Raw genomic sequence first — 24,526 nt, 5'->3', positions numbered from 1 at the left:
AAACCAAGAAACCGTGGAGGTCCAAAGAGATCTCGGGATCCAGGTACATAGATCATTAAAATGTCATGAACAGCGACAGAAAATAATCATAAAGGCTAATGGAATGCTGACCCTTGTATCTAGAGGATTAGAATACAAGGAGAGAGAAGTCATGCTTCAACTATATAAAGCCCTAGTTAGACCATACCTGGGGAACAAAGTTAGTTGTGCATGCCTTTCATTCCAATTCCACTTATAACCCGAGCTGAGTATGGGAAAAGGCACGCGGACATGGACAGACACCAACGCAAGGTGTGAGCTGAATAAAAGTGGCAGATGCTAGTGAAATGAAACTCAAGAAATGAGTACATAAACACAAGAGGGGAGGCTTTTCCATCCCTGCCCAATTACCCTATCCTAACCCTAACTCCTAACTCTAACCCCCAGGACCGTGAACAGTCTGGGCCTCACACCTTAAGATGAATATGTTGGCCTTGAAAGGAATGCAGCATATTTTTGCCAGAATAAGACATAGATTCCAGGGGTTAAAATATGAAGAGAGACTACACCAGCTAGAATTTAGAGGACTAAGTAGTGATTTGATCAAAGTTTTCAAGATATTAAGGGGAACAGAAAGGGCAGAGAGAGAGAAGCTATTTCCGTTAGTTGGGGAGTCTAGGACAAGGGGGTGTTGCCTAAAAATTAGAACTAGACCTATCAGGAGTGAACTTCGGGATCACTTCTCTACACAAAGGGTGGTAGAAGTTTGGAACTCTCATCTGCAAAGGGTAATTGATGGTAGATGAATTGTTTATTTTAAGTCTGAGATTGATTGATTTTTGTTAACCAAAGATGTTAAGGGATATGGGTGATAGGAAGGTACATGGAGTTAGGTCACAGATCAGCCATGATCTCATCGAGTGGCAGAACAGGTTCGAGGGATCAAGTGGTCTACTCCTGTTCCTATTTTCCTATGTTCCGAAGACTTCCAGAACTATTATGATTCGGGGCCTGAAAATAACAACATTGGCCAGCATGCCAGGTCCCTAAGCATGATTTAGTGATTTAATCCATCCAGTTTAAGAATGGAAAAGATTGACTGGATATTGAGAGCTCCTCAAATATGAAGATTTTCCTTTCATCCATTGACATTGAATTAGAGGGAGCAATGACATCATTGTGCTGCTAGACAGGGTGCAATGCCCTCCCCTCCATTCAATCTGAAATATGTGTCTTTACCTAATTCAGAGCAGGCTTGTTACTGGAACTTGTTGATGGGCTAACTCTCTCTTGAGCATAGGAAATTTGAATCTGTTGTTTAACTGACTGCAAAGTTGGAGTGAACTATTGGCTGCCAAGTTTGGCAACAAGTCCATTCTGTGCAAGACAGAAGCAATGGGTTCTATGGGATGTAGTTGTTCCTCAAACGCCATCCAATTGGCAACTTGTCCATCTTTATAAGCTAGTTAAATCAGCAGATGCCAATTCTCTGCATGCTGAAAATTGGCTCCAAATCCAGATATGTGGATCAGCAACAAGCCAACACCAAGGTCTGAATTTTCAGGCCCTTCCAAGGTTGGGAACAGAGGCGGACGAGGCCTGGAAATAACGACATTGTCCAGTATGCCAGGTCCCAAAGCATTCTCGGTTTTGGCTATTTTAGGGGAGTCGTGTTCGGGGCCTGGCAGGGCTGCCCAACTCCATGAGGCGGGCAGTTAATTAGGTTCATTAACAGTCTTGTAAAGGGCAGTTAAAAGAGAATTCCAGTCAGCCTCCAGCTTCCCAATGTAACTGTAGGCACTTTAACTGCATGCAGGCACGCAGTGGCAGGCTGGGGTGCCAGAACTCCATACAGACCTGCAGACCCTCCATGCCTGCCTGGGTGTGGGTGCAGCCAAAGGGCACCCTATAGAGGGATTCCCTCTCATTTGCACCCCACCCCCACCCGATCACGACAGTTGTACAGTCATGTTGGTCATATTGAAGCACTCTTTACTGCAGCCTTCTGCTCCTCTCAAGCTGGAAGGCCTATGATTGGCCCTCCAACTTCGAGAGTCAGCCTGCCGCTCTTAATTGTACATTCAATCTGCTCTATGCCAATTAAAGTGACGCCCTAGTCAAAATCCCAGAGTGACTGTTTCTCCCCCAAGGTGTATTCAGGATTAGGAAACAGTCCTGACTCCTGGTTCCTGTCCCTGAAGTGAAAATTCAGCCCCAATTGTTTTATTTTTCTCGATGAAACAAGATGGTTTACTATTAGTGCATGAAAATGATTAACTGCACAGCCATTAATTACATTTATTTAAAAATGCTGAGTTAAAATTGAGTCATGTTTAAAAGATTAAGATGAAGCAATAGTCCATGGAATATATTGTGTTTTTTAAGGGGATTTAGAGGGTGCAGGAATCTTTGGAGTTCAGCAGGCCAGGGTAAGCAAATGGATAAATATTCTGGAGTAAAGTTTAAACTGTGCCTTAAACAAATTGATTGAGGAAACTGGTCATTTCAAACTGTGCATTATAATTTTACAGTGTTTCAAAGATATGGAAGAATGAACAAAACTGTAATGTGCTTTCTCCTTACTTGATTTTTTTTCTTTCTTAGCAATATTTGTTTTAACCAAAAGGAAAATTATACATAGTTCAGATTGAAGAACTCAATGTCAAATGATACAAAATGTAGCATCAAGAGTAGGTTGAGTGCTATTACAATTGAACTTCATTTTAAGTGGAAATATTTTACTGAAGTGAAGATATTGATCTTTGGCTATGGAGGGAGACCAAATTTCTGGCTGTTACTAATCATCCAAACTTCAGCTTCAGGCAATTAAACCAACCAATTGACCAGATGTTTACCTTCAAGGAGGCAAATCGATCATTAAGATCTGAAGCTTCATTACAGTGTATGTAAATGTAATCAAATTTCAAAACTCATGACTACTAAACATTCATCTGCTAATTGTTTGAGTTTGCAGTAGCAGTTTGATTAATATAAAACTATCCCATTACTCTAAATATTTGTGGAAGATGCTATACTGATTTGTACAAAGAATTACTTTGCACTCTGTATGAGTGCAATTATATATCATTTTTATGTTTCTATGAAACAGTTTTGCTTGTGCATTCATTCAAAAAGTAGCAGTAGAATTTAGGTGTCCATTTATATCCCACTTTGCTGTCCAAGCACACTAAAACCAAGTGGTGTGACCCTCCCAGCCTGAGCTGACTAGCTGCTAGCTGAAGTGTCTAGATGGTAGACATGGCATGTTATGAACAGACTCCATTTTGATCACAGCTATCCATGCATGGTTTCAAGTTTGCACCAAGTGTAGTATAACACCAACACAATGCAAATTGCATTTAAAACGTCTGTAGGTGGTCCATTGGACGACCTACAGATACATTTAAAACTTTGTATAGAATTTTTTTAATATTGGGATAAGAGAGAAACTGTCATTGCTCTCTCATAAAATGAACAACTATCCTTTGGCAGAACTAAGTAACGCACTGTAACATACCTGCAGATACCTAAGTTGCTTTAGCTCAGTATTGGTCAAAATGGGTCTGTTTATAGTCTATCATATTTACCAGTTGCACATGGCAGATAGCAGTCTCAGAATGGTAACTGCAGTGTGAATGAAGTCTGTGATTCTCTTGTTCTTTCTGATTCTGTGATAAACTATAATTTAACTTTTTACAAAAATATAAAAAAGCACATCTTTGTCTGCTACATAGTGTACATTACAATATTTCTTTGATATACCAAAGCTGTAACAGAGATTTACAATCTATGCAATCATAAGTATAGCCTGTCAAAATATTGGTAATTTAATGCTTTACATCTGTGCAATGTTTAGTGAACTATTAATTGTTTTTCAAAGATTCATGAAAATAAAAAATTCTTATGCAGTATGGAAAAAGTTATTTGTTAATCAAATAGGAATAATTGATGAATTTTTTACCGGAAGGAAAATCATTTTTCAGGGAGAATTCAGTTTTGCTTTGTTTGCCTACAGATCATTAAGCTGAAGTTTGAAGAATTTGACCTGGAGAGAGGTTATGACACCTTGACTGTAGGAGATGGAGGAAAAGTAGGAGATACCAGGACAGTGTTGTACGCGTGAGTACTGTCTAGATATTCCTTTTAACATTTGTTCTTTGGATGCTCATATGGCAAGGCTGCATTTATTGCTAATCCCTCATTGCCATGAAAAGATAATGGTAGGACTTCTCCTTAAACTACTGCAGTCTTTTTGAGGTGGTGCTACAACAATGATGTTAGATGTGGAATTCCAGGATTATGACCCAGCAATGATGAAAGATTGGCGATATATGTTCAAAGCAGGATGCGTGTCACATGGAGGAAAGCTTCTGATAATACTAATGTTCTAGCGCTTCTTGGTGGTAGAGTTTGTAGGAAAGGGAAGTGTTGTCAAAGTAACCTCATTGAGTTTCTACAGTTCATATTGAAGATTGTACAAACTGCGCCAGTGGTGGAGGGAATGGATATGAGTCCAGTGGCAGGAGCACCGATGGAGTGAACTGCTCGCTTCTAGAAGGTATCGAGCTTTTTGAGTGTTGTTGCTGCTGCACCTATCAGACAAGTGATGAGTATTCCATCACACTTGTCTATGCCAGAGAGGCTTTGAAGGCTCAAGAGTTGAGCCACTTGTTGCAGTGTACCCAGCCTCTGCCCTGCTCTTATAGCCATGGTGCTGCCGAGCACAGTTTTGAGTTCCTGCTAATAGGATAGCAGATACCAGGATTTCCTCACAAACAGAACAACTCACCAGAAAATGTGTGATTCTATTTGTAGTATCCACCTAAACATAGCATGGATACATAGCTTATCCAATCGAACAGTAGCTCCACCAGTTTGAGGTTCAGAGCTTCTTCAGTGTCATTTATCTTTCTGAAATCCAATCACTGTAGGCATTAAACTCTGGCTACATGAGCACATGTTTCCATGTCCAAGTATCAAGTGGTTGTCACCTCAATGTTCACAGTTTCACCATCAGTTTTAAGTTGGACATCTCTCTTCAGCACAGGTGAAAGGACCATCTAATGAAAAGCTACCCATCACCACTTCTTGAATCTCAGTTGAAGAGCTCAGGCAAAGATCTGTACCTACTGTGAAGCTGAATCCCTCTTCTGGGAACTCAGTGACAGGCTGGTGTACGTTCGAGCCTTCTCTCCCTACAATTATTTCCATTTTGCCACAAATCCACCACACAACAACTTAGATTTCTATTGTGCATTTAATGTCGTAAAACTTCCCAAGGTGCTGATCAAGATTGATCTCAATAAAAAAAAACAAGCTACAAAAGGATATCAGGACAGATGACCAAAAGCTTGATCAAAGAAGTACGTTTTAAGGAACATCTTAAAAGAGGAGAGACAGGTAGGGAGGCATAGAAGCTTAGGATGGGAATTCCAGAGCTTAGGGCCAAGGTAGCTGATAGCTCAGCTACCTATGGTGAATCAGTTAAAATCGATGATGCCAGAATTGGAAGAACACAGAATTCTTGAAGGTTTGTAGGGCTGGAGGAGATGACACAGATAGGGAGGGGTGAGATCATACAGGATATTGAAAACAAGGATGAGGATTTTAATATTGAGGCATTGTCGAATGGGGAGCCAGTGAAGGTCAGCAGGCACAGGGTTGATGGATGAATGAGATTTGGAGCAAGTTAAGGTACAGACAGCAGAGTTTTGGATGTGTATAATTTTATGTAGGGTGGCAGATGGGAAGCCAGGCAGGAGAGCATTATAATAATCAAGTTTAGAGGCAACGAATGCATAGATAAGCTACAGATGAGCTGACGTAGGATCAGAATTGAGAAATGTTATGGAGGTGGAAGTAGGCAGTCTTAGTGATGGTGCAAATATGTGGTAGAAAATCCATCTCCGGATCAAATGCAACATCAAGGTTATAAATGGTCTTGTTCAGCTTAAACAGTTACCAGGGATGGAAACACTGGACAGGGAATGGAGTTTGGGAAGGAGACCAAAGACGATGGCTTCAGTCATCCCAATATTGGAGGAAATTTCTGCTCATCCAATATTGGATGTCAGACAAGCAGTGTGACAAATCAGAGACAGTGGGAGGGATCCAAAGAGGTGACGTTGAGGTAGAGCTGAGTGTCGTCAGCACACATGTGGAACCTGATGTTATGTTTTTGGATGATATCATCGAGGGGTCACATATAGTTCAGAAATAGGAGGGGGGCAAGAGTGGATCCTTAGGGGGCTCCAGAGGTCACAGAGCAGGAGTGGAAGGAGAAACCATTGCAGATGATTCCCTGGCTACGATTAGAAAGATAAGAAAGGAACCAAGCTATGGCAGTCCCATCCAGCTTAACAACAGTGCATAGGCATTGAAGGAGGACGGTGCAGTCAACCCTGTCAAAGGCTGCAGACAGGTCGAGAAGGACAAGAAGGGAAAATTTACCTTTGTCACAGTCACACAGAACGTCATTTGTGTCTTTGATAAGAGCTGTTTCGCTACTGTGGTGGGGTGGAAATCTGAGTGGAGTGATTCAAACATGGAAATTGGGAAAAATGGGAATGAATTTGGGAGGTGAAAACATGTTCAAGGACTTTGGAGAGGAAAGGGATGTTGGAGATGGAACAGTAGTTTGTAAGGGCGGTGGGGTCAAGTGTTTTTTTGAGAAGAGGGGTGATGACGGCAGATTTAAAGGAGCGAGGGACAACACCTGAAGAAAGAGAACTGTTTACAATAACAGCTAATGTGGGGACCAGAAGAGGAAGTTCAGGGTCATCAGGGTCACATGAAACCCTAGGTAAAAAATTTTATGAGAACTGATCAAAGCAATGTGATTGGGCTTCTCCTGAGCACTACAATGCTCCATAAATTTTGTATAAGGCAACAACCTTATTCCTCACCAGTCCAAAATTCAGTCTGTTCCTTTCTGATTACCCTGCAGGGCTCCAAGGCATCTGATATACTTAATGCAACCCCCAGAAAAATCACTTAATGGGCCCTTGATTTGAGTTGTTTTCAGGCTCTGTAGATTTCCCCCTTGTGAATAAAAACTGCAACTGCCCTAAAATAAGAAGGTATGCATGCCTCCAACTGAATCCTGTTCAACCTTAAAATTAATTTAACATTTCAAATAAATTAATGTGACAATGCCAGTCGCATTGTTGTGACGGTCTATAAATAATTGAACAGGTGTCAAAACAGCGCACCAGATGTCATAGAATCATAGCATGAAACAACACAGACTGAGGCCATTCACCCATGGTGCCTCTGCTGGCTCTTTGGTAGAGTTATCTAATTAGTCTCACTCCCCTGCTTTCTCCGTAGCTTTGTAATTTCTTTCCCCTTCACATATTTATCCAATTCCCTTTTGAAAGTTATTACTGAATCTGCTTCCACCAGCCTTTAGGGCAGTGCATTCCAGATCATAACGCTGTGTAAAAATGTTTTTCCTCAAGTCACCTCTGGTTCTTTTGCCAATTATCTTAAATCTGTGTCCTCCGGTTACCAACTCTTCTGCTACTGGAAACAATTCCTCCTTATTCACTCTATCAAAACCCTTCATGATTTTAAACATATCTATCAAATTCCCCCATAACCTTCTCTGCTCGAATGACAACAAACCAATTTTCTCTAGTCTCTCTACATAACTGCAGTCCTTCATACCTGGTACCATTCTAGTAATTATCGTACACCCTCTTTAAGGCCTTCACATCCTTCCTAATGCTGAATTTTGTTGGGCTCCCGACTTTGGGCTCCATGACGGGGTGGGTGGAAGATCGCAGAGCAGCGGCCCGCCTCGGAGCCTGATGCCAGCAATGCCGGGCCCGATCTTCCTGGCGGGCAAGCTCCGTGGCAGTATATCTGCCACTCTGCAGCGGGACCTGTATTTCAAAACAGTTATTTAAATAAATTTAATGGAAGCCAGAGTGATCTTACCAGCAGTTCCAGATCTTCCAAGCGACGGTGGCACTCCCACGTCTTCACTTTCCTGGCCAGGGAAAGCTGGCGCCACTGAGGTGGGGAAGAGGCGATCGCTGCATTTTTAGTGAAGTGGGGGGGGGGTGGGGGGTGAGGGGAAGGGGTCAACTCTGCATTGTCAGTGTAGTTGGGTGTGCGGGAGGGGGGGAAGAATTGAACTCTGCACTTAGGTCAGTTGTGGGGGGGTGGGGGGTGAAAGGGGTCAACTCTGCACTTAGTGCAGTTGGGATGGAAAAGGGATAATCTGGGCTTTTGTGGTGTAGTTGGGGGTGGGGGTGTGGTGGGTCACACTTTATTTTTTGTTGCAGTTGTAGTGGGGGATGAGGTTAACTTTCATCTGTCAATGCAGGCCTGGCAGCCCTTTAAAAATAGCACCAGCGCCTGCGCAGTAACAGTTGATACCATTGATGGTGTCACCGAGGCTGCCCCAGCCATGTGATAGGGTGGGCACGAAAACAAAATTCAGCTCCTAATGTTTAGTGCCCAGAATTGGCCACAATGCCCCAGCTGGGGCCTAACCAGGGATTTATAAAGGTTGAGCAGAAATTCTTTGCATTTGAACTCGATCTTTTTATTTAAAGAAGAAGGACTTGCATTATAAAGCGTCTTTCATGACCTCAGGACATTCCAAAGCCAATAAAGTACTTTTGCAGTTCAGCCACTGCTGTAATCACAGCAGTCAGTTTGGGCACAGCAAGCTCCCACAAACAAAAATGTGATAATGACCAGATAATCTGTTTTTGTGATGTTGATTGAGGGGTACATACTGGTCAGGAGATGGAGGATAACTCTTCTGGCCTTCTTTAAAATAGTGCCATGGGATCTTTTACACTCATTTAAGAGTGCAGACAGGGCCCTGGTTTATCGTTTCATCCAAAAGACAGCACCTCCAACAGTGCAATATTTCATCAATACTATACTGGAGTATCAGCCTAGATTTTTAAATTTCTGGAGTGAAATTCTGGAGTATTTATAAAGTCAAGGACCTCCTATGCATTTTTAGCAGTCTCTGCTACTTGTCCTGCCACCTTCATAGACTTGTGTATGAAAAGTTCCCTTTTCCGACAAACTCTTTAAAATTGTACCATTTAGTTACTATTACCTCTGCTCATTGTTTTGTCCAAAATTAATAACTCCACTTTTCTTCGCGTTAAATTTAATCTACCCATTTCACCAATCAAGCTATGTTATATTTGGTATCATATTTGACCCTAAGATGAGCTTCTGACCATATATCAGCCTATTTTCATCTGCTGCTGAAACCTTCATTCATGCCTTTGTTACCTCTAGACTTGGCTATTCCAATGAACGCCTGGCCATCCTCCCACATTCTACCCTCCGTAAACTTGAGGCCATCCAAACCTCTGCTGCCCATGTCCTTACATGTGCCAAGTCCTGTTAACATATTACCCCTGTGCTCAATGACCTACATTGGCTCCCGGTCAAGCAACGCCTCGATTTTAAACTTCTCATCCTCACCCCTTCCTATCTCTGTAATCTCCTCCAGCCCCACATCCCTCTGAGTTATCTTCATTTGTCTAATTCTAGCTTCTTGAGCATCCCCAATTTTAATCGCTGTACCATTGGTAGCCGTGTCTTCAGCGCCTTTTCTGTTTCATTAATCTCATTGGGCGGATTTTGTCATAGAAAATATCGGTGAGATTAACAGTGTGCAAGTGTAAATCACAAAGCAACATCTGGCAACTGCACATACACAGTTAAACATGGAAATTAGGAGGTTGCTGCCTGTGTGGCCTTGCTCCTCCAAAAACTGTGCTATACCAGTATCTCGTCTCGAGACTTAACATTCAAATACATGCAAGGCTGTACGTAGTTGATATATCTTTGGTAGACTCCTTATTGCTTGAATATGTCCAAGCTGTAAATGATTTCATTGTCTTCTGTGGATCCACTCATTATTGAAGGGTCTGATGTGCGATCAGCATGGGCGTCCACAGAACTGGCAGTTCCTATTGTCATTGGTATTTGGGAGAACTTCAACCACCTCTGACCTTCCTCTGGGCACGTTGGATGTTGGGAGTTTGGTGTAGATGGTCCTCGAAACATGTTGAACCAGGTTTCAGTGCTTGCCTCCATGTGAGCCAGTTGGCTCCAGTGTTTTCCCAAGAGTTTGTAAGGCTTCTTTTTAGGGTGACCTTATATCATTTGTGCTGACCACCTTGATATTTTTTTCTCTGAGACAGTTCCCCACAGAAGACCTGCTTGGGAATTCTGTCATCATTCAATGCTGACTCATGGCCTGATTATCCAAGTTTAATTTTCTGGAAGGTGACTTCCATACTGTTGAGCCAAGTATGATGGAGGACCTCATTGTTTGTGATTTTATCCTGCTATCGAATTCTCATCATGGACCTAAAATTTAGGACTTGAGCATTCCAGTGTAATTAAATTTTTAACACCACAACACCTTAATTACTACCAAAAAACCTCGGTGTGGCTGAAAATTAACTTTTACAAGTTTGGTGTCTCATTCCTTCAAATTTTAATTATTGTTGGAAACTAAAAAGAATATATAAATGTAAATATTCCTTTTAACTTTTTCTCTCTGTCTCTCTTATCTCTTACTTTATTCCATCTTTCTTTTGCTTTTTGGACCTGATATGGCATTGAATTAACTGGTCCAAATTCTTGGTTCAGACTCTGTGCTGAGCATTAACATTTCTTCAGTCTGATTGGTTATGAAGATGCACAGTTGATTGCCCTGTTCCACAGGCTCCAGATGCCCAGTAGAGGGTGCTGCATTGTCTTACAAGAGCTTCCAATCCAATAGAAAGTCTATGGTCAAGTACAAGTGTAATGAATGGCTGGTGCCACTTGTTCACTGCTGACCATAAATTACAGCCCAATAACATTAGCCATCCAGGGAGCTCTAGCTAGAGCTCTAGCCCTTCCTTTCCCTCTCATGGGAATGTGTCTCATCTGTAACTGAACTATTTCTTCTTTGGAGGCCTCCTGTTGCTCATTTATTGTTTTACCTACCAATCTATGATTCCAATCTTCATGGGTCAGAACCCTTCACAACTCATTGAAATTAGCCAATTGAGTATTATCGCATTTTCCTATTCACATCTACCTCGAATCAGCCTTGATTCAGTGTTAGCCTCTCACTTATCAGTCAGAAGGTCCTGGGTTCATGCCCTATTGCAACATTTGAGCACGGGATCTAAACTGACTCTTCAGTGCAGTACTGAGGGAGTGCTACACCATCTGAGACATTAAACCTTATCTACCTTACAGCTGTGTGTAAAAGAACCCATGGCACTGTTTGAATAAGAGCAGGGGAGTTCTTTAATGCTCATGTCGATTTTTATCCTCAGGCAGCATTATTAAAATGGATGATTTGGTCAATTATCCCATTGCTGCTTGTGGATGTTTGCTGTGTGCAAATTGGATGCTGTGTTTCCCTAAATTACAACAGTAGTTACACTTCAAAATAAACATTATTAGCTTTGTTAGTGGTAGACAGAGAAATGTTAAATGGACATGTCAAACTATTAATCTTCTAAGAGCGCCAACAGTTATTTGTAACCTCTCATACTGTCTTCTAGTGTGACTGTTGAACACCAATTAGTTTCTGACAAAAAAAGCCAGCATTTAGAGAGAGTATATATGCATTTTGAATCATGAGGGAAAAAGGAGCCTTATTTTGTTTCCGAGGATATGTTCTTTTATTTGATTTTCTCCCCTTATAGTTCTTCCATGGTAGTCAAGAGAGTACAACCATCAGCCTGCTCCTAGGCCATTGGCATTGTTCATTCATGCATAAACCTAACCCTATGAAAATTTCTCATTCAAATTTTCTTCGCTCAACTAGTACCTGGTCCCTCGTTGAGGCAGAATGGCAGAGATTAGGGACTTAGTGAAGTGAAGCATATCAGAACACATTTGTGAAACTAAAGTCACATAATTCCCTCTACACTTTCAGCCGAAGGTCGACATGAAATGCTTCAAGCAGTGTGTTATGTAATTGCTTTTGTACCCTGTCATTTGAGACTAATTGTGCTAAGTAGCATCAGGAAAGATCATATTGTTGGTATTATCAGAGCAATTACAATGCACAACTACCTACACATTTAGGATGAGTGGAAATTCCATACCTGAAGATGTCAGATTTCCAGCACATCAGGACAACCCATGTCACCTCTGAAAAAGCACGAGACAGTTCTAGCTCCTATAAACAAATTCTGTTCGAGAAAGCGAGATGCGGGGCAAAATGTAAGTGATTGCCTCTTCTGAATATTCCTGGCCTTCCTATCTGTTGCCTACCCAGGCCAAATGGTTCCTGGCCCATTTACTCCAAGTGTATCCTAATCTGCTGACCCACCCAGCTACCCCTGTGTACCTTTACTTGCATAGGTATGGAAGAGGAGAGGAAAATAAAATGGAGGCCTAATAATAAGTGATGAAGCAGAATGAGAAATAAGAGAATGTGTGAAGTGAAGGAGGGCAAAATAGACCAAAAGATAAAGGAGAAAGACAGAAGTGAAGTAAAGGAGAAACACTAGTTGAGGAGATACCATAAATGGAGAGGGAAAGAGAAACAAAAATAAATGAAGTGTGAAGGAACAGGTGAAACAGAGAAAAGATGCTCCAGTGAAGAAGAAGGAGATAAAGGGAGACATTTTGCAAACTAAACAGTAACATTATTCACAGTTTGAAGGGTGTGAGAGCTTGAGCATTTTTCTTACATGAAAATACAAAAACAAAACATTCTACTCCAGAACTTTAGGCTTTTGCTACAAAAAATGTTTTATTGCTGAAAATAGACATTTTTTCGAAGCTTTTTGTCTTGCACTCTTCCGGACAATTCGCAAGAATGCCAAAGTAAGGGGAACAACAAATTTGTACTGTATGAGAAGAGGGTGCTGATTGCTTGTCAAGTAGACTCTGATTGGTAGAGGCATTGCCATGGAGAGTGCACTAGTTATGGTGACTGACAGTTAACTGCTAAGCTTTGTTTGAAATTTAAACCAGGCAGCTTGACTCTGGTCAAGGCATTGCCCTGAGGAATGAACCAGCGAATGGCTGTCACTTATTTTGTTTAGCTGAAAAGGCACATTGTGTGTCCATGTTCTTTCTATCTGCAAAAAACAGGGCCCTGTGTATTAATATATATAGCTTCCAGTACGTTCCGAAGGGTTAAGGTGTTATTTGATTGAAGTTTTCAAGATGTTAAGGGGAACAGATAGGATGGATAAAGAGGAATTATTCCTGTTGGTTGGGGAATCAAAGGCTAAGGGGCATTGTCTAAAGATTAAAGCCAGACCTTTCGGGAGTGAAATTAGGAGACATTTCTACACATAAAAGGTGGGAGAAGTAATAGAGTCATTTATGGCATAGAATGAGGCCTTTTGACCTATTGAGTCCATGCTGGCTCTCTGCAGTGCAGTCCAGTCAGTCTCCCTCCCCTGCTCAATCCCCATAGCCCTGCTTGTTTATTTCCTTTAAGTGCACACCCTTTTGAAATAGTTGATTATCTCTACCTGCACCATCCTCATGGGCAGTGAGTTCCAGGTCATTACCATTCACTGCATAAAAAATTCTCCCTCACATTCCCCTTGCATCTCTTGCCCAAAGCTTGCAATCTTAGTTAGAGATACAGCATTGAAACAGGCCCTTCGGCCCACCGAGTCTGTGCCGACCATCAACCACCCATTTATACTAATCCTACACTAATTTCATATTCCTACCACATCCCCACCTGTCCCTATATTTCCCTACCACCTACCTATACTGGGGACAATTTATAATGGCCAATTTACCTATCAACCTGCAAGTCTTTGGCATGTGGGAGGAAACTGGAGCACCCGGAGGAAACCCACGCAGACACAGGAAGAACTTGCAAACTCCACACAGGCAGTACCGAGAATTGAACCCAGGTCGATGGTTGGTGGTTGGCACAGACTAGGTGGGCCGAAGGGCCTGTTTCAGTGCTGTATCTCTAAATAAATAATGGGAATAATTTTTCCTTGTCTAATTTATCTAAGCCTGTCATAATCTTTACACCTCTATCAAATCTCCCCTCAATTTTGTTTGCTCCAGGGAGAACAACCTCAACTTTTCCAACCTAATCATGTAACTAAACTACTCCGTCCCTGGAATCATTCTAGTAAATCTCCTTTGCACCTTCTCAAGGACCCTCACATCCTTCCTAAAGTGTGGAGGGCCAGAACTAGATGCAATACTCCAGTTGAGGCCGAGCCAGAGCTTTATAAAGGTTCAGCATAACCTCCCTGCTTTTGTACTCTATGCCTCTATTTATGAGATCCCATATGCTATGTTAACCACTCTGTCAATATGTCCTGCCACTTACAAAGATCTATGCATGTGCATCCTCAAGTCCCTCTGTTCCTGCACACTTTTCAGAATTGCACCATTACGTCTATATTGTCTCACCCTATCCCTTCAGCCAAAATGCATCACCTCTCATTTGTCTTTATTACATTCCATCTTCCACTTGTCTGCCCTTTCTGCGAGCCTATGTCCTATTACAGGTGGTTCATATCATGCTCACTGTTTGCCACTCCTCCAAGTTTGGTATCATCATCAAATTTTGAAATTCTACTTTTTTTTATTCTTTCATGGGATGAGGGCATCGCTGGCAAGGCCAGCATTTGTTTCCCATCCCTAATTGCCCTTAGTGGGCAACTGAGTGGCTTGCTAGGCCATTTTAGAAGGCAGTTGAGAGTCAAATACATTGCTATGGGTCTGGAGCCACATATAGATGAGACCAGGTAGGGATGGCAGATTTCCTTCCCTAAAGGACATTAGTGAACCAGATAGGTTTTTACAACAGTCAATGATAGTTTCATGACACCATTACTGAAACTAGCTTCCAGATTTTTTAATTCATTGAATTGAAACTCCACCTGCTACTGTGGTGGGCTTTGAACCCAAACCTCTAGGCCATTATCCTGGTCCCAGGATTACTAGTCCAGTAACATTACCACGACACCACCATCATCCCACGAAGATTTCAAAATCCAAGTCATTTATATATAGCAAAAAAGCAGTGGACCTGTACTGACCCTTGAGGAACACCACTGTCTAACCATCCTCCAGTTTGAAAAACAACCATTTACCACAACTCACTGTTTTCTGTCCTTCAGCCAAATTTTTATCCAGTTGGACTCTGACCCTCCTATTTCATGAGCCTCAATTTTGTTAACCAGCCTTTTATGTGATAATTATCAAATGTTTTCTTAAAATCCATATAGGCAACATCCACCGCATTCCCTTCATCAACCGTCTCTGTTACTTCACCAAAACATTCAATTAGATTAGTCAAGCACGATCTGCTTCTTACAAATCCATGCTGGTTCTCCTCAATTAACTCAAACCTCTCCAAGTACCTGTTGATTTTTTTTTCCCCTGATTATTGTTGCTAGTACTGTCCTTACATCCTTTCTTGAGTAAGTGTGTCACATTTGCCATTCTCTAATCCTCTGGCACCTCCCCCATTTCTAGGGAAGATTGGAAGATTTTTGCAAGCCCTTCTGGTATCTCCACTCCCATTTCCTTTGGCAATCTGGGAGGCAAGCCATCCGGACCAGGTGACTTAGCTACCCTAAGCATAGCCCATATTTCCAGTACCTCCTGTTTCTCAATTTTTACTCTATCCATTACCCCACTCTCTCCGCTCCTACCGATATTTTGTAAGATTCCTCTTCCTTAGTAAGCACTGATACAAAATACTCTAAGTATTCTAGCCTTGCCCTATGCCACTAAGTATATATTACCCTGTTTGTCCCTAAAAGGCCCCACTCCACCTCTTACTACTGCTGTTACTCATACCAGGAGATCTGCTGTCCTGGTATGTTACACTCGCCTATCTTGTGCCAACCTCAGACATCCACTGTAGCTCATCTGCAAAAACTCCACCTCTTACTACCCATTTACTATTTACATGCGGGTAGATTTTTGGGTTCCCTTTTATGTTGAATGCCATCATATTATCATGTTCTCTCTTTGCCATTCTTATTTTTTTCTTCACCTCCCCTCTCAACTTATTATCTTTGACCTGTTTCTCACTTGAAGAATTCACCTGACATGCATCATACACCCTCTTTTTTTTTTGTTTCATCATAATCTCGATCTCCCTCGTCATCCAAGGAGCCCTGTTTTTGATTCCTCTACCTTTCGCCCTTGTTGGAATATACCTAGCCTGTACCTGAAGAATCTCTTCCTTAAAGATAACCCATTGTTCCATTACAGTTTTTCCCATTACAGTCTTTGGTTCCATTTTATCCTGGCTAGATTCCTTCTCATTGCATTGAAATTTGCCCTCTTCCAATCTAGCCATTCTACCTGATATCGTACTCAAGTGCTCCACTTGCTCCATTTGGCCCACCTCATTTCCCAGCACTAGATCCAGCAATGCTTCCTTTCTAGTTGGACGGAGAACATACTGATCAAGGAAGTTCTCCTGAACATATTTCAAAAATTCCTCCCCCTCCTTTCCCTTTACTCTAAAATTAGCCCAATTGATATTTGGGTAATTAAAGTCCCCCAAGATCACTACTCTATAGTTCTTGCACTTCTATCTCTCTCACTATTTGAAGGCCTATAGAATACCCTTAGTACTGTGGTCGTACCCTTTTTGCTTCTCAACTTTAACCAAATGGATTCTGTCCTTGTCCCTTTAAGGATATCCCCTCTTTCCAAGACTACAATGTCTTCCCTAATCAGTATGGCCCCCACCTCCCATTTCCCTTCTCTATTTTTTCTGAACACTTTATATGCTTGTGTATTAAGCACCCAATCCTCGCCATTTTACACCATGTTTCCATTATTGTCACTGCATCATATTCCCACACTGCTATTTGTGCTTGTAGCTCACCAACTTTATTCACCACACTTGGTGCTTGAACATACATGCACTGTAACCTATCTTTGTTCGTAGCCCTTCTCAGCCTGATCCTATCTAATATGGCACTATTCCTTTCTCTTGTACTGCCTAACACTCTCACATTGTGCACCTTACCCCTCTTATCTACTTCTATTTGCTGGTGCACATCCCCCCTTCCAATTTAGCTTAAACCTTCTGCAACTACACTTGTGAACCTCCCCAAGGGGACATTGTTTCCAGTCCTCTTGAGGTGCAACCTGTCTGTTTGAATAGGTGTCTTCTACCCCAGAACTAGTTCCTGTGCCCCCAGAATCTGAAGCCCACTCTCCTACACCATGCTTCAAGCCACACATTGATCCTTCTTCCTATCTTCCTATTTCTACTCTCTCTAGCGCGTCGCACTGGGAGTAATCTAGAGATTACTACCTTTCAAGGTCCTACTCTTTAACTTCCTCCCTAGCTCCTGAAAATCTAACCGTAGGACTTCAATAACTACCCATGCTATGTCGTTGGTACCAACATGTACCATAATTTCTGGCTCAGTCCCTTCTCCTTGCAGAATATCCTGCACCTTTTCCATGATATCCTTTACCTTGACACCCCAGGAAGGCGACACACCATGCAGGACTCATGGTGACAGTTACAAAAATGCCTGTCTGCCTCCCTGACAGTGGAATCTCCTATAACAACTGCATTTCTACACTTTGCTGCTCCCTCCTGTACAGTCTCTTGTCCATTGGTGCCATGGTCTGGACTGTACTCTTACAAGGTATTGATGTCAAGTCCTGCATCTGCTGCTTCCCGATATTCCGGATGGCCACTCACCTCATATCCTGAACTCTCACTGCCTCTGGGGGTGACTACCTCCTGGAAAGTTTGATCCAGAAAACTCTCCTGCTCTCTGATGCTCTGCAGTAACTCCAGCTGCCCCCCAAACTCAGAAATCCTGAGCTGGAGCTGAATTAGCTGGAGACACTTGCTACACACGTGCTCGCCCAAGACACATGACGTATTCTGAAGTTCCCACTAGTTGCAGGAATTGTAAGCAATGGGTCACAGCTGCCCATCAATGATCTAAAAAAAACTCTATTCGCTCTTTTGGAATTTAGTTGGTACCTTGTTTGAACTATTAATTTTAATTAATGCCTCTAGACCTGCTCTGTGCTACTTATTAATTCACTCACTGTTATACTCACCCTGATTGAGGTCATTAATTTCCTGGCTCCTAATTTGAAAGAATGCCCTAGTTTAGAGAGAGAAAAAGAGAAATACTCATCAACCAATCACTTACCCGCTTTCCTGTGATGTCACACTTTCTGATTTTTTTTTAGAACATGGTGTGTCCACTTTGAACCCTCCCCAGAGTCTCCCCTAACCTCCACACTGGTCTCGTTGTGCTCCCGCTCTAAGGGGCCGCACTCTTATCCTCCCCGCCAGTCTCGCTGTGCTCTCTCTCTCAGGGCTGTCCTCTTATCCTCCCCGCCAGTCTCGCTGTCCTCTCACTCTCCAGGCCGTTCTCTGATCTCTCTTCTTCAAATGGCAATTGATTCTTGATCAATTGTTAATTTTAAATTTCAGATAGAAAGATTTTTGTTAACCAAAGGTATTAAGGGATATGGAGCAAAGGTGAGTATATGGAGTTAGAGTACAGATCAGCCGTGATCTCATTGAACAGTGGAGCAGGCTCAAGGGGCTAAATGACCTACTCCTATCCCTATGTGTTGCAGGCTACATTGACATTTTTGAGTTCTGGATTACTTCGGGAGTCTCCAATAAATATCGACCTACCAAAAGGAGATTAGATAAATTGAGCAGCGCCTGTAGCAGAATATTATTAAATGAGAAGAATAATCCTATCGTGTTCATTCTTAAGTTTTATGTACCAAGCTAAATATTTGTACCAGCCCCTAAATAAGTTGTGAACTAATTATTTAAGGCTGAGGTGACACCAGCAATTGCAATCATAAACTTCACTTAGGGGTTTTCCAAAATAGAAATCTGAAACAGCTCACCAGTTGTACTGAGGAGCATTATACTGAAATATTAACTGTTTAATTCACATTTGAAGACTTAATGTCAAATAAATTCAGTCTTATCTTCTTAAAGCCTGATGGGCAGGTGCTCACTTTGGTTGGAATCTTAGCACCTTAGTTTTTAAAAGTGGGCTGGGACCAGTTCCGGGTCTCAGCTCCGATGGTTTTTGAGGGCTGCCCACCTGCACGATCTTCCTGGAGCCAGTGAATGAACAGGCTGCCTCCAGGAGCCCTGTCCAATTAAGTACGGCGAGCGGGCTGCGCGGGCAAGAGGGCCAATGGGAGTGCCCGAGGCTCTGAGTGGCCATCAGCCCTCTGAAGAGAGGTAGGCACTGCCTCTGAAGGTGGGTGACCATGAGGGTGTTTCAAGATGGACGCCCTCTGTACACTTTTGAATGTTTCAAGATAAAGTGTGGCCACAACTATCACAAAATCATTTTGGAGGGCGTACCCCCTCCACAGGATGGCCTGTGGCCACAGCTGTACCCCTCTGCCTCCCATGGCTCCAGAATAGGGGAAAATTAAAGGAGGCCTCGCTGGTCCCCCAACCTGCCATCTCCAGGGCTCCTTCCAACTTTGACCTCAATGGAGGAAGGGGTCCATGTCTGCTGGTAAGATCCCGATGGCGTCACCAAATTGCCCCTAAGTGGATACCTAGTTGATGATAATTAGCTACCTGCCATTGCTGGGTGGGTAGCCTGTGCCTGTATGACATCCCGCCTCCAGCAAGATCGCTCAGAGGCAGGACATTGTCGGGTCGATGACCCAACACAGACCTTTCTAAAATTCGCTCCCAAACCCCTATCCCACCTCCAAAACTACCTCCCTGTGGCTGATAAGAATCTTCACATTATCTATCTGGTCTCCCTTTTATAACTTCCATGTCTAAGAAATTTAGTACAACACGTTTAAATTTTCAGACAACTGTGGTATGCAGACAACGCATTCCAGGAGTAAGTGTAATACTGATTTAAGGTTGTTCTCCTTTTATACGTGGAAGCTTGCAATTGAATGAAGGGAGATATCTTTTTTGTAATGTACAGAGAAGAGGGTGAATATTCCATTCCAAATTTACAGTATTAAAATAAAAGATTTATACATTGAACAACTGAGCTGTCGATGTACCTCCTACAATTAAGAAAATGTACCCCAATTATCCCAATATGTGAACTAAGATATGCTTTTCTTCTTTGCAAATTTAAGCAAATGTTTGTATTCTGACTGTTTATTGTTAAGTATTTGTCTGCTTTCCTAATTTGTCTATCTGTAATGATTCGCTTTTTGAAATCGTTATTTATAAAATGACAAGTAACAAACATGTTTTCAAGCAAATTAAAGACTGTATAATTTTATTAAGTTCATTGAAATGTTTACATTTCCATGCTAATTGCCTGCATTTTTCCCATTTTAGGCTTACTGGTTCGAGTGTCCCTGACTTGATTGTTAGCATGAGCAATCAGATGTGGCTGCATTTACAGTCTGATGAAACCATTGGATCACTGGGATTTAAGGCTATATATCAAGGTATGCTCTTTTGAATATTGGCTTTTCTTTTCAAAATGGCTGTCAGGAAAACCATAGTTCAATACTGGGTCTGACCACATTATTATCCTCTAATCAACTGTTGTTTGCATCCCAAATTAGTAACATATCTGGGTGATGTTATTGTGCATCAGCTACAAGAAATAAATTTTGTATCATTGTGCATCATGGGGACTGCCACTGATAAGGGAATAAACATACAATTCACCAATTAACTTTCTCATAAATATGAACAAAAAATTACATATTATACAGGAGTGATAAATACACGGATACTAAAGAATCTGGAAAAGAAAGCAAGAGTTGGCATTGACAATGTGATCTCATGCTGGGGTCGGTTTTGACAGGCACTGGCTGGTCTCTGTTGCTTTGCTTAATAGGGCATTCTTTAGGCATGAGCCTGCAAATAAAAAAAAATGAATGTCAGCAAACTGTTCCTTATGAAGATGGAGGCTGTCATAAGCATGCCTGAATCTGTCCTTACTCAAAGTGCACAAATGCACTTCCCAGGAAAAGTTAGAGGATAGTGATCAGGGGTAGTAACCCTGATCTCCACCCACCCATCTGCCGCCCCCCCACCCCCTGCCCCTTCCTTGCTCAGGGATGTTGAAGGATGTTGTACACCTACTGCTACTCCATTTGAAATCACTGAACTGAACACATCTGAAATTGAATTTATACCTGCCTGCTGTCTATAGCTTAATACCACACCAGCTGAAATTTTGAGACTGAAACTGAATTTCAGATTTCCAATGGCTTGTGTCAGTTTTTCACATGAACTTCTCAATGGAAATACAGCTGTAAAATTTCTCATGATGATCTATTTTTCTTTATTAATTATAGTATATGGAACTATGCATTGCTATAAGTAACAACTGTTTTTGACGAGTTAATCTAAAGGATCATGCCTTTTAATTTCTGGTGAGGCTCCATACAGGAACTTTGTCTTGTCCATATGCTTGTAAATTACTGTGCTTTTAATATGATGGTATTAAAATAGTCTTCTCATTTTGCAAAGTGATATTGAGATGCTATCATAAAATGTTAGATTTACAATGTGCAGTTATGAGGAGTAGAAAAGTAGTTTGTATGCTTAAATTTTCAAGCTTGTTGATTGAAAAAATGAGAAAAAAACCATGGTATCCAGAAGGCGTTCATGTTCAGGGACACATTATTACCATTGGCAGAAGGACTCCTTAACATTTCTATCTTTTCTCCTGCAATATCATAAATCCTGTTTGCAAACCTGCCTAATTTCTTTGAATGTACCAATGTTCCAACTATATGTGTGTGTCTGAGACTGGTTGACATGATTAGAGTGATGCTGGCCTGGCAGACCTAAGTTATACTGATTGCTCAATGTCACTTTTGGTCAGGGAAATCCCAAATTCCAAAAACTAAACAAAGAGGCCAGTCGGTTTTCGGCTAAAAAAAAAATGAAATTTAATAACTTATCAGGTGGTTCACTGGACTGTTTAATTTTCAGTTTGCATCAGTGCAGTGTAACTATCTCTGCAAGGTGGTTCACACCACTTCTCTAAATTCAAATTGGACCCATTCACTTGACAGGCATGCAACATAGTTTGTATTTCTGCAAAGCCAATACCACTTTGCATTGTCACAAAGTGTGTAGTGTAACAAACCTATTAGTGTGTTATTAGTGAGTGCTTTGAGAGTAATAAACTCTAATATCGATAGGCCATAATTTAGGTGTTTGGGGGTTTAAGTTAAGTCTTTGAAATGCACACCGTGGGTAACATCAGGGTATCTTGCATGAAAACTTCATTCACACAGGGCTGGATTTTATCTGACCCTTGGAGACAGGCTTGGCGGGGTGCACGCAAAATAGCATGGGGGGGTGTCGGGTGGCATGCCTGAAGTTGTCCTGCCCTCATGCCATTTTGTCCATGGCGGGCACTGTGGCTAATGGGAAATCTGCTGGGAGATAAATTAAGCCACTTAAGGGCTGCCTCCCACCTCCGCTGGCATTGAGCCAATATTGGAGGGTCCCGCTGCCATATGGAGACACCGCCAGGAGAAACCTGGTGGCCTCCTATTGAGCTCGGAGTGGGGATCCCTCCTCTGGAGGCAATCTATGACCAATGGAGGGACCTCCCAGCAGTGATGGATGCCCCTGCAGCAAGAGCCCCCTGCTCTCACAAGCCAGCCCCCCAACCCCCTTGCCAGGGCCTGCCTGACCTGCCCCAGCAACCCCAAAATCACTTGCCTTGCACCCAGGGTCTCCTTCATCCTTGCTACTCTGGGCCTCCTGTAGGACCCGCAATGGCCACCGCTCCCGTAGTGCTGCTGGTACTGCCGAACAGCCGGCTCTAGGGGCAGGATTTTGTCCCTTAAAAGGATGGCAGCCAGTTAATTGACTGCCCACCATTGGATTCGGCCAGGGATCCAATGGACGGCTGAGACCTTCCGGCCCGTTGGTAGGTCCCCGTCGCCAATATAAAACTCAGCCCACTTTCTTTGCAAAACAACATATGATTTTCTTTCTCTTCTGTTTTTCGCAGCACAAGGACAGGCCTTTCTTTCATCCAGCAGATGGTGCTTTAGGTTGATTCCGTAACAAAGAAACTTTCTTTTGTGGACAGCCCATTAGCCTGACTCTCAACTCCCTACCAGCAGGACCAGATAAATTTGATGGGGTTTAACTTGTTTGTGGAATGTCGCATCGCAGGCTAGGTCCATTTATTGCCCATTCCTAATTGCCCTTGAGAAGGTGGTGGTGAGCTGCCTTCTTGATTCATTGCAGTCCATGTAGTGTAGGCACACCAACAGTGCTGTTAGGAAGGGAGTTGCAGGACTTTGACCCAGCGACAGTGAAGGAACAGCAATATAGTTCCAAGTCAGGATGATGTGCGGCTTGGAGGGGAACCTGCAGGTGGTGGGGTTCCATGCATCTGCTGCCCTTGTCATTCTAGTTGGTAGAGGTCACAGGTTTGAAGATGCTGTGGAAGGAGCCTTGGTGCATTGCTGCAGTGCATCTTGTAGCTGGTACACACTGCTGCCACTGTGCGTCGGTGGTGAAAGGAGTGATTGTTGAAGGTGGTGGATGGGGTGTCAATCAAGCAGGCTGCTTTGTCCTGCATGGTGTTGACCTTCTTGCTGCACCAGTCTAGGCAAGTGGAGAGTATTCCATCATGCTCCTGACTTGTGCCTTGTAGATTATGGACAGGCATTGGGGAGACAGGAGATGATCTACTAACCGCAGAATTCGTAGTCTCTGAACTACTCTTGTAGCCACAGTATTTATGTGGCTGGTCCAGTTCCATTTCTGGTCAATGGTAACCTCCAGGATGTTGATAATTGGAGATTTAGTGATGGTAATGCCATTGAACATCAAGGGGAGATGGTTAGATTCTTTCTTGTTGGAGATGGTCATTGCCTGCCACTCATCAGCCCAAGCCTGGATATTGTCCAAGTCTTGCTGCATGTAGGCAGGGGCTGTTTCAGTATCTGAGGAGTCGCGAATGATGCTGAACATTGTGCAATCATCAGCAAACATCCCCACTTCTAACCTCATGATAGAGGGAAGGTCATTGATGAAGCAGCTGAAGATGGTTGGGCCGAAAGCACTACCCTGAGGAACTCTCCTGCAGTGATGTTCTGGGACTGAGATGATTGACCTCCAACAATCACAACCATCTTTCTTTGTGCTAGATATGATTCCAACCAGTGGAGAGTTTTCCCCCCGATTTCCTATTGACTCCAGTTTTGCTCGGGCTCCTTGATGCCATACTCGGTCAAACGCTGCCTTGATGTCAAGGGCAGTCACTCTCACCTCACCTCTGGAATTCAGCTCTTTTGTCTACTCTATGGCAATCGGACACATGAATCCCACCAGATGTTAACCCAAAGCGACCGACCTGGGGAGTGGGGTCGCTCTGCTCCTATTCCCCACTGAGGAGCTCCTGGTATCTGCTATCCACCTTCTCTAATGACGAAAACATGTCTTTTTGCCATGTGAGGGAAGTAAGCAGGGGTTTGTCTGGGGTTCAGATGTTTCTAAGCTGACAGACCCGGCAATGCAAATTTGGAACTGTGAATCCTCTGTGCCAATACCCGCAATCTGATAACTGGATTTGTTAGGTCTATTATTCCACACCGT

The 24,526-nt window shown here is 42.6% G+C and overlaps 1 protein-coding gene across 3 annotated transcripts in view; it reads left to right on the top strand.

Moving 5' to 3' along the window:
• LOC137355859 (CUB and sushi domain-containing protein 1-like) overlaps positions 1-24,526 on the top strand; it is a 1,186,508-nt gene that overhangs the window by 271,790 nt on the left and 890,192 nt on the right. For all 3 annotated transcript variants that reach the window (XM_068021465.1, XM_068021474.1, XM_068021456.1), the window contains exons 6-7: positions 3,995-4,098; positions 20,276-20,388. In XM_068021465.1, the coding sequence (XP_067877566.1) occupies positions 3,995-4,098; positions 20,276-20,388 (217 nt within the window). The remainder of the gene's footprint in view (positions 1-3,994; positions 4,099-20,275; positions 20,389-24,526) is intronic.

The sequence above is a fragment of the Heterodontus francisci genome, chromosome 3, assembly GCF_036365525.1.
Source record: "Heterodontus francisci isolate sHetFra1 chromosome 3, sHetFra1.hap1, whole genome shotgun sequence".
Taxonomy (NCBI): domain Eukaryota; kingdom Metazoa; phylum Chordata; class Chondrichthyes; order Heterodontiformes; family Heterodontidae; genus Heterodontus; species Heterodontus francisci.
The sequence above is the reverse complement of the archived record's forward strand: the minus strand, read 5'-3'. Positions and strand labels throughout refer to the sequence as shown.